This window comes from Malaya genurostris, chromosome 1, assembly GCF_030247185.1.
Source record: "Malaya genurostris strain Urasoe2022 chromosome 1, Malgen_1.1, whole genome shotgun sequence".
Taxonomy (NCBI): domain Eukaryota; kingdom Metazoa; phylum Arthropoda; class Insecta; order Diptera; family Culicidae; genus Malaya; species Malaya genurostris.
The window spans coordinates 5,052,841-5,062,459 of NC_080570.1; the positions used below are offsets into that span (position 1 = coordinate 5,052,841).

At 40.0% G+C, this 9,619-nt stretch overlaps 3 protein-coding genes across 4 annotated transcripts; 1 reads left to right on the forward strand and 2 right to left on the reverse strand.

The window, feature by feature from the left end:
- Positions 1-405: 405 nt before the first annotated feature.
- Positions 406-4,053, reverse strand: LOC131430935 (uncharacterized). Of its 2 annotated transcripts, none has more exons than XM_058596236.1 (4): positions 3,922-4,053; positions 3,686-3,847; positions 882-1,436; positions 406-815 (listed from the first exon to the last, which is right to left on the reverse strand). In XM_058596236.1, the coding sequence occupies exons 2-4, from the start codon at positions 3,800-3,802 to the stop codon at positions 582-584; spliced, it is 906 nt and encodes a 301-aa protein (XP_058452219.1). In that variant the 5' UTR covers positions 3,803-3,847; positions 3,922-4,053; the 3' UTR covers positions 406-581. The 2 variants fall into 2 exon arrangements, with proteins under 2 accessions (XP_058452219.1, XP_058452229.1); XM_058596246.1 differs by having other exon boundaries at positions 3,926-4,021.
- LOC131430928 (uncharacterized) lies at positions 1,343-3,452 on the forward strand. Its single transcript, XM_058596223.1, has 2 exons — positions 1,343-1,482; positions 1,543-3,452. The coding sequence occupies exons 1-2, from the start codon at positions 1,462-1,464 to the stop codon at positions 3,283-3,285; spliced, it is 1,764 nt and encodes a 587-aa protein (XP_058452206.1). The 5' UTR covers positions 1,343-1,461; the 3' UTR covers positions 3,286-3,452.
- Positions 4,054-7,191: 3,138 nt separating the features above from the next.
- Positions 7,192-9,048, reverse strand: LOC131430944 (uncharacterized). The gene is made up of 2 exons (XM_058596259.1): positions 8,821-9,048; positions 7,192-8,767 (listed from the first exon to the last, which is right to left on the reverse strand). The coding sequence occupies exons 1-2, from the start codon at positions 8,825-8,827 to the stop codon at positions 7,263-7,265; spliced, it is 1,512 nt and encodes a 503-aa protein (XP_058452242.1). The 5' UTR covers positions 8,828-9,048; the 3' UTR covers positions 7,192-7,262.
- Between the last annotated feature and the right edge of the window lie 571 nt (positions 9,049-9,619).

Here is a 9,619-nt window from a genome sequence, read left to right on the forward strand (position 1 = left end):
GGCTGTCAACTTTTGTTTTCAATTAGTTTCCTGAAAATGATGCAAAAAGTGATAATAACAAACTCAGATAGCTCCGGAACGAAGAATGATATGTGAACATACGACAAAGAGGAAAGTCGAACTTTTCGTTCCGAAAGGAAGCGGAAAAACTCCGAAAACAACCATTGCTAACAACAAATTCAAGGTCAACTTGGTGTTCAATGAAATTGTCCCATTTAATTCATGGTAAATGGAATTTACTGCTAGTGGATCTGCTGGAGTGGTTAGTTGCAAACAAGGTAAAGTTACCTCAATGTGACAGGTTCAGTTCGGTTGAACGAAACAGCATGTTCTTGCAATTTTTTGTTTTGTGAAGTGTTTCGGTTCATGCCGACAGTGGCATTCGATCAATGATAACTATTGGTGTCAAAAATGTATTAAGAGTTTTATTAGTCTGATGAATCGAACTGATTCACTTTGGTCTGATTTGATAGGAAACAAAAGGACAATTAAAAGTTGAATCTTATAGTCAAGTGCATAACTAAACTGAAAACACGTTTGATGGCACTTTTCCTTTTTTTTAGCATCGAGAGGTAGTAGATTTAGGCGGAGAATCTCACCATTTTGAGCAATCCGTCACTTCCACCTACGTAAACGATGGTTCGTTCCGAACCTAAACATAACGCGTTCAAACAACCACTTCCGGTGTTTACTTCTTCTGCAAGCTTCGGGTCCTTCTCCAGACTCGTCCATTGCTTCACGATTCCATCGTAGCCGGCAGTATACAGAAGCTCATTGGCACCCAGCACGCAGTTGATGATCATATCGTGTGCTTTCTGTGTATTGATAGAATCGTTATTACTACATAGTATGTTCATACTAAATCATTCATCTGTTCTTACCTCTTTGGTCCACTGTACAGAAAAATGTTCCTTACTATTGTTCCTGATTAAGGTGATTCCTAGACCATCCCGTGTAATGATTGCTAGGTTGCTATGGACATTGTTCGAGCATGTGCCGCACAGCACCACCGGACATTTGCCTGGAACGCTGGCCTTGGTAATGTAACGACCGGTGGCGGAACCTTCCAGCACTTCGGTAATCGTCAGATCATTGTCCCGAATCGAATATATCAGATTGTTCTGAATGGCCAACGAACGGACCTGTTCCACCAGATTGAACTTGAACTTGATCTTGTGGTCCACCCACATGGTAACGATTCCTTTGTCGTCTCCACTCCACAGGTTGTCCTTACTGTCAACGTACAGTGACTCGATTTCGTCGCTACACTTGAGCAGTTCCTTCACGTCATCCGACTGCAGAGGGTTCAGCAAGCAACGGATCGTACCATCGCAACTGCTGGTATATATCCGTCCCAGCGAGTCCACCGCCATTGCGTAGATCCAGGCCTCGTGAACGGCTATCTCTTTTTTGAGAGATAAATCTTTGGTCCAAATCTGGAAAAACAAATTCGATAAAAGCATGGAGTTTTTACCTGTTGAGGTGAGGAACATCTTTACCGTTGGTCGGGTGGTTTACTAAATGCAACACACTTTTCAACAGATTTTGGAGAAAATATTCAAAAACCTTCGCTACAGTGACCTGAAACAGGCTTCGGCTGTGTGTCGTCTGTGGTATGACGTCTACCAGCGGTCAGCGTTCATGTCCAAAATGGTACTACACTTCAAGAAGGAACTGACCCCGGCCTCTATCGGACTGTTCCTGCAGAGTGAGTGCCTCTATCAGAATATACGCTTCACGTCCATTCCATTTTACGATGTGCAAAAATCGAAACGAAACCTATGCCGGAAAGATATTATCTACGAGGATGAGTGCTTCATTCAGCACCTGCGACAGTTGATGATGAAATTCAAGGATGCGCTACAGATGCTTTCGCTGTGCAAGTGTCACCTGGAGCGTGGCAGATTCCTGGAACTCGTTCAAATGGTACCCGGTCTTAAAGTTCTCGACATTGAAGAATGCATCTTCGCCGGCGAAGAGTGTGGCAAAACTTTACACCTGCCACAGCTCAAGAAGTTCAATTTCAAATACCCTGAGGATGAAATCCAGCGGTTTGAATCAGGACACGTCTACTGCAATCTATCCCAGAACCAGTCCTGTCTAGTCAAGTTGAAAGTTCAGCTGTTTTTGAACGAGATGTTCGAAGATCCGGATAGTGATCTGTGGGACCAGCTGAAAGCAGTGACCCAAATGGTCAAACGGCATAAGAAAACTATGAAGTCCTTCAAGGTGGACAGCTTCAACGAAGTAGCACTGAAAAAACTTATCCACGAAGACGACGAACTGCAGTTGGAAAAAGTTGTCTTCGGAGAATTGAAACTTCGCAAGAATGATCAAATATTCTACGACTTTTTGGCAAAGCAGCGTAAAATCAAGAAGCTTGAAATAGCCATCGATTCCTCGCTGGATCTCAACAACGATCAGTACCTGAAAGCAATATGCGACAATCTGGAATCGTTGGAACAATTTTACTTAGATATATCCAGAAACTCGGACAGTGGCTTGGAATATCTTAAAAAACTGCAAAAGCTAAAAAACCTAGTACTAACTAAAAACCGAAACACGGTTTCTCTCACACCGCAATGCTTCAATCACATTTACATGCCTAATCTGAAGTCCCTCGGGATATACTACAAAGAATTGCCCCAGCCTGCCGTCGAACAGATTCCGCTTAGCTTTCCGAATCTGATGGCACTAAACTTGAGCGAATGCGAGAAAGCGGTCACCGATTGTACGGTTCAACTGATCTTCATCGCACTGCCGGCACTGGAAAGTTTGGATCTTAGCAAGTGCAAACAGATAACCGAACGAGCCTTCCTGGGACCGGTGAGGATTAGTAATTTAACCAAACTGAAAGATCTAGTGCTGGAAAAGTGCGACGGTGTGACCGATCTTTCGCTGGAAGCCTTCGACAATCCGGGCTTGAAGAGTATCAGTTTGGCAATGTGCAACCGAATAACGAACCGAGGCTGGCGGATGCTTTGTCTGAAGTGTCCAAATTTAACCTGGCTCAATGCATCCCAGTGCCGCAACTTTGACGATGAATCGGCACGAATCGTTGCCACCATGCTGACGGAATTGGAAATTTTAAACCTGTTCAGGAACGGAGCGTTGACCGACGAGGCAGTATTCAGCATCGTAGAAAATTGTCGCTATTTGGAGGACCTCTGTCTCACCAAGTGTCGTGGGGTTAAAATGAAGAAGCAGGAATACTTTGACGATAAGATGTACCGTGTGAACAAGGATTGTCTGAAGAAACGAGCGCGGAAAGTTAGTCAAAGATAAGAGTTTTGACTAGATAAGAATAGAATTTGCACCTAAAATTATGCTCTTTTCTCACATTTCAAGTAAAGTAATAATTAAAACCGAACATGAAATTGATCAGAAGTACAAAATAAACTTTTCCGTACCGTTTACGAAACGCGAACATTCTCGACTTCCGTTTAGAAATTTCCGCAATTCTTCACTCTGACGGTGCTGGCAAAGAATCCGCACTCGTAGCCACAGATTCCACGACGATTCACGATCAAAATATTTATGCATCTATTTTTAGCAACCGTTTTCATGATTCCATTTCGGTCATGTGTGACACGCTCCGTTCTTTTTTTTTTTTTTTTTGCTTGACCTTTCTTCGTTTTTGTCGAAGACTTTCGCTTGAATCGAACTCAATATCAACCGGTCTTACCTTAACTTTACCATCTCCGCCGGACGTGAAAACATGGTCCTGCGAGTACACGATGGCCGTAATATCACTCAGGTGTTTGTCGGCATCGGCTACGATCTTCTCCACCGTTCCGGGCATAATATTTTCCGTCTCTTTTCCCTCCGACACGAAAAATTGTTGTTCCTTAGAAATTGTTTTGATAACAATGTAAAACTAAATTATTCCATATTTTGATTACGACAGTGATAAATATTTACCTACAGCAAGAGGAGTTAGCTAAACCTCGTACCGAATGAGTGCGACAGATGCGCTGTTTTTGCTTCTATCTGCTGCTCCTTTTGATTGCAGTTTGCGAACCGGTGCGATTAGAATAGTATCTGTGTATTGGTATTGGTGCAGTCAGAGTAATTTACGGACACTCATCACCCACCACATCGAAACAAGGCGAATCAAGACGATAGGAATGGAATGGTAGTACAAAACAGACATTTCGACGAACATTACAAATGTCATGTCATTTTTTTTAAATTTTAGACTTTTTCGAAGGACTTCCGGTGAAGCTCTCAACGTGTAAGCACGTTGATTCGCGGATAGTGCGTTAGAAATTCAAGTAATTCGCGAGAAGGAAAGGAAGAGTTTTTTCGTGCTGAAGTGGCTCGGCGGTGCGACGCCGCGAGATACCATCGGTTGTCAAAAATAGTAAAGTCCATGTGACTATAAACGAAACCGCTGAATGTATGGTCATTGTAACCTTTCCAAACAAACAAAGAAAGTAGAAGACTTTTTCGAAGCCATTACGTCTGGATGTGAAACACGCAAGAGTTCATTTGCTGTTACGACTAATTTTCTGGGAACATCTTTCGGATTTTCTCTTCAAAATGGATGTTGATGAGTGGCATATTGGCCGTTAACGTCTATTTACACCTTTCTGGTGGTAAAAAATATGTTACCTGCTGATTTCCAATGGAAGAAAAAATCGAAAAAGTTCTTTGACAAATTAATTCACCGATATTAAAAGTCCACTGCGCAGTCTACCATGGAAGAAACGAGACAATTTTTACATTTTATACTTACCCAGTTGGTAACTTGAAAATTCAATGTCACTTACTGCGTAAAAAGCGTCATCCGAAAACGAGAAATACAAACAAGCGTCATGAGTTATTCTTTTTTGTACTCATGAAAATCAAAAATTTTAGAAAACTATAATTTTGAGTTATTTGTGGCTATTTCATACAACTGAAAATTTTATCATAAATTGCTGATCATATTTCCGATAGCTTGGGGAAAAAATTATGTTGTTGGGTTAAGTCTAACAAGAGATATTCACGTTTGAGTTCTACCCATTCTAATACGGGGTAAATTTTGGAAAGGCGCTCCATAGTAAAGTAAGTCTTATTCACGACGAAAATCTCGCCACTCATTCCTGTGAGCCAAAACAAAGGTCTCGCGTCTCTTTTAAACGCGGTCGGAAATACATTTCTACTGTGCAATTCCTAAGCAATTTCAAGACTTTCAGGGACTCATTGATCACTGATCAACTTCAGAATTCTGTGAAAAACGGTCATTTTTAAAATCTGTTCAGAATATGTCGATCTATTTTTATTTCTATACTTAAAACACGAATTAGACGCTGCTGAGGTTATCAGATTTTTTTGCTCTAATTTTTCCAAATTTAAATTAACCAACGATTCGTTCCGGGTCGGCGGTTCAATGCATAGGAAGCTGGTCTTACAAACCAGTTGTCGTACGTTCTAGCCCCGACCTGGGAGGATTCGTAGTGTCAGTAGAATCGTAGCACCAGCCATGCAATGGTTTTGTACACTCTGAATCGGCTGCGAAGTCTGTTGAAACAGAAGGTCAAATTCCACTACAGGAATGTAATACCAAGGCTTTGCTTTTTCAGACTAGAGATGGGCAAAACAGTTCATCTCAAAAAACCGTTCAGTGATGCAGAGTTAAATTAAAGGAACTAGTTCTCGAGAGCCGTTCGTTCGTTCTTTTCTTGTAGAAAAACTAATCGAGATACCGTTCTTTTCGGAGTCTACCGTTCTCGAAAAAGATAGATTAAGCGAGGAAAAATGTTTGTCGGTCAAACCATCGTTGAGAAAAAATGGGTGATATACATGTGGGAAAATATGATCACTATTTTCGGTGCGCCCGGAATCGGAAACCTGGAACCAGGACAGCCAGAATCGGTTTTTTGACCGTGTACTGATAATGACTACTGATTGGAGTAGTTGTGAGGCCAGGTTAGAAAATATTTTATGTTTTTTGTTTCGTCCCTTTAAGTCTACAATTCCGGAAGTTGGATCCGAATGATATTCAGAAGTTTTGACCACTCATTTGATTCTAAATTTGTAAAAATCAGTTCCAAATTACAAGAATAACTAAACAAAACTATCACACTGAAGAATATAAATTGTATTCGAAATGCGCATATGTGATGTGACGTTTATTATACAAGATTTATAGTGTCGTGAGATACATAGTGAATTTGTATAGTGACGTGATATACTTATAACAGAATTAAATGGTAATATTTAAAAATTTATCCTTGTAAAATCATTCTGTTCAAACACTCAAACGAAAAGTTAATGAGTTCCAAATTACTTACTCACTTTTCTCAGAGATGGCGCTCTGAGAAAAGTGAGTAAGTAATTTAAAATTGGATTTTTTCCATTATTCACCTTGTAATTCCGGAACCGGAAGTCGGATCTAGATGAAATTTTCTATGCGACCATAAGACTTTTCATTTGAATCTGATTTTGTGAAAATCGGTTCTGTCATGTCCGAGAAAAGTTAGTACTTATATTTTCATTTTTTGCGCATTTTACCCCATCATTCCGGAACCGGAAGTCAGACCCAAAAAAAAATTCAGGAAGACCTTTTATTTGAATTGAAGTTTGTGAAAGTCGGTTCAGCCATCTCCGAGAAAAGTTGGTGCGAAAGACATTACATACACACAGATATTTTGCGTATTCAACGAACAGAGTCGAGTGGGATATGCCACTCGGTCCTCCGGGCCTCGGTTCAAAAGCCAGTTTTCACATTGATTACATAACCTTTCTTTATGAGAAAGGCGAAAATTTTAAACAAGTTAGATATTCTAGAATTGTTCAATTTTTAATTTTTTTTCGAGATATCAGATCTTGTTTCATGTATTTGTGAGATATCTGACATCAAAACAAATTTTGATTTCGTAAATCTCAAGGAGTACCAAAGAGTCGGTTTACCTGAAAAACTATGTGAAATGCAGCTCTCTCATTCTTGTCCATAAGATTAAGAAGCATTACTACACTCATTGCGAAAAAAAACTCCGCTATAATAAATAGGTAAAGATGGGTTTGAAATGTTCTAGAAGTCTGAAAAACGTATGGTGAAAATCAATATAAACCCGAGATAGAAGTATAATTAAAATCATCGATTTTTAGTTTTTTTTTTGTTTTGCTTACTCTATTGTTTTTCATTCCATTAGGGAAACTATTCTCACGAAACCTGAATTCTTTCCGCGGAGACAGATAGAGAAATTATTACTCATCAAATTATCTTAATTTATTAATAAACAGTGACATTCAGTGGAAACAGGGCTTGACATAAACTAGATAGCAAAATTAGCGTTTCCGGTTGAACTTCTTTCAATCACATGGGTTCTCCTGTTGCCATCGAATTCCGGCAAATGACACTCGACATGGATGGATTCGTTGTCCGACCCGGAATCGCTGATCTCATCGGGTACTGATGCATCACCGGAACCGTCTTCGAATTTTTTCGGTGATTCTTTGGAACTCTGCGCAACAGCCAGGGGTTTCGGTTTACCGTTATCTGCAATTTCCTCGATTCTGTTGATATCAGGACGCGTGATTTTTTTCCTTCCATGATCAATGTTGATTTTGAAATTGAACGAAGCTGGCATTGCTCCCGGGATGGCCTGTTGCGTTGTTTGACCGCCGGGTAGAGCATTCTGCGGAACAGCTCCATTACTGTGTGAACCCGTCAACATGTTTCCCAAGAAATTAAACGATCCAGAGATTCCGTATTTCAATACAGTTTTAACTAAAACGTACACGAGCAATATGAGAAGTATCTTGATTAGAAAACTTTCCACGAAGCCCGATGAAGCCGTACTAGTTTTGAAGATTTCGATTATCTTTACGAAAAACGTCTCAAAATAGCTGAGCTGAATCTTTGCCACCATTACCATAAACACTTGTGAAGGATCACAAATCTTCCTAGAAGCTCCCAACGTTTTACGAAGATGCTCCATACATTTCGCTTCGTCACTTTGGCCGAACAGTCCAGTCAACCAATCGGTCACTCCTCGGTTAGCTTTATGTTGCGTGTCGCAAGGGTTCGTGGTGTCATGATGCATCAATTTGGCCAGTGATTCCAATTCCAACTTCCGATTGCATTCATCAAATGTAATAAAAAAACTGATTGTAGTAAACAACAGGAATACGATGATTGCCGGATGTATGTGCATGATTCGGGAGAGAATTTTTACCAAAATGTAGGCTGCCGGTAGGCAGACCGTCGGAAGTAGAAAATATAACAAATATACATTCTCACTTAGTCTCGAAAAAAATAGCGATATATTCCAGCAGAAAGATTCCATGACCGGTCGATATCCGCTTCCTTTGGATTGTTCCACTATAGCGGCCACAATTCCGTCTATATCTCGGGCTGTTGTGGCTTGCTTTAGATCTTGCACCTGCTTACGCGTTACTTTGAACTGTACGTTCCGCAGCAGATAGGCTGACGCGTCATCTGGCATCAATTGTGAATCGTCAAAGAGCCGCGTAACGAACTTTTTATAGAACACCATTGCCAAACGATTGTTATCGTCCGGTTTATCGATTGTTTCAACTTTTGCAGTAGTCAGAAGACTCTTTTCGATTGGGTCACACTGTGGCACCGGAGGGCACTGACATTCCTCCGCTCTAGCGGTTTGTTTCTTTCGCATTTCACGATCGTGGCGGGACCACGGATCTGGCTTTATCCAGTTTGGATTGATGAATTCGTCATCGTTGTTTGCTTGAGCATTAACGGTTCCATCACAGGACAAATACTGACATAGACTGACGGTTAATGCTAGAAATTTGATCGCTAGAAATACATTGAGAGTTATTCTAGTTGAAACAGAATTGCTAACTATTTACCTTTCATTGTTCTTTTAATGTTGATGTTCACTTCGCCGGTTTTGAGCGTCCATATATTAACACGATACCACAAAAATAAAGTCTAAATTTGTATTAAAACTGACCGTTCTTTATGCGAACACAGACTACACATGCATATAAGCTATAAACTTGAAAATTCAGATAAAAAGAGATGAAATTTTTAAGATTATCAAATTACACAAAAATAATGCTCGCGGTAAAGGTAAACGAAGCCTAGAACCAAAACAAACCAGAAAGACAATTCCGCGAAATCATACACGCTCATTTAATATAACTTAAGGTTTGAGTTGCATTTACCGAATTTCATTTCGATACCTCGAGATTCGGGTATGGAAATAAAATTCGAGTCAGTTTGAATTCTGATTCTTTGCTCGAATCCCCTTTGGCAAGTGCGAATCCTACAGTTTCGTAGAAATTGTTTGTTAAGAAAACTACCCTGAGTTAATTTCAGATTTATCAAGCGAAAACGACATAACTCAAGTCATAACTACTTTCGTTTTTTTTTCTGAGCGACCTATAAGTCATCTGGCCCTTGCTAAGAGTCAGCCATAACTAACGTTAATCCGTACTGTATTGTACTATAATTTCGTCCTAAATACTGTGCACTGTTTTTCTTTTCTTCTGAAATGTTCTGTATTTTAATTTGTACTGTATTTTCCCCCCAATGAAATGTGCTATATTTTCCACATCGAAAAATAAATACAAAATTTTAATCTCGGTTGATTTTGCAAATGGCCGTATGAGTAAGCGACAGCTTCTCTTTGTTTACTTTCTCTTT

What these genes read in the sequence shown, in the direction of transcription:
- LOC131430928 (XM_058596223.1), top strand. Translation starts at nt 1,462, where the DNA reads ATGGAGTTTTTACCTGTTGAG. An exon ending in TGGAGTTTTTACCTGTTGAG is followed by an intron (nt 1,483 to 1,542) that starts GTGAGGAACATC and finishes ACTTTTCAACAG; the next exon opens with ATTTTGGAGAAAATATTCAA.
- LOC131430935 (XM_058596236.1), bottom strand. Translation starts at nt 3,802, where the DNA reads ATGCCCGGAACGGTGGAGAAGATCGTAGCCGATGCCGACAAACACCTG. An exon ending in GCGGAGATGGTAAAGTTAAG is followed by an intron (nt 1,437 to 3,685) that starts GTAAGACCGGTT and finishes TTGTTTTTCCAG; the next exon opens with ATTTGGACCAAAGATTTATC. An exon ending in CTGTACAGTGGACCAAAGAG is followed by an intron (nt 816 to 881) that starts GTAAGAACAGAT and finishes ATCAATACACAG; the next exon opens with AAAGCACACGATATGATCAT.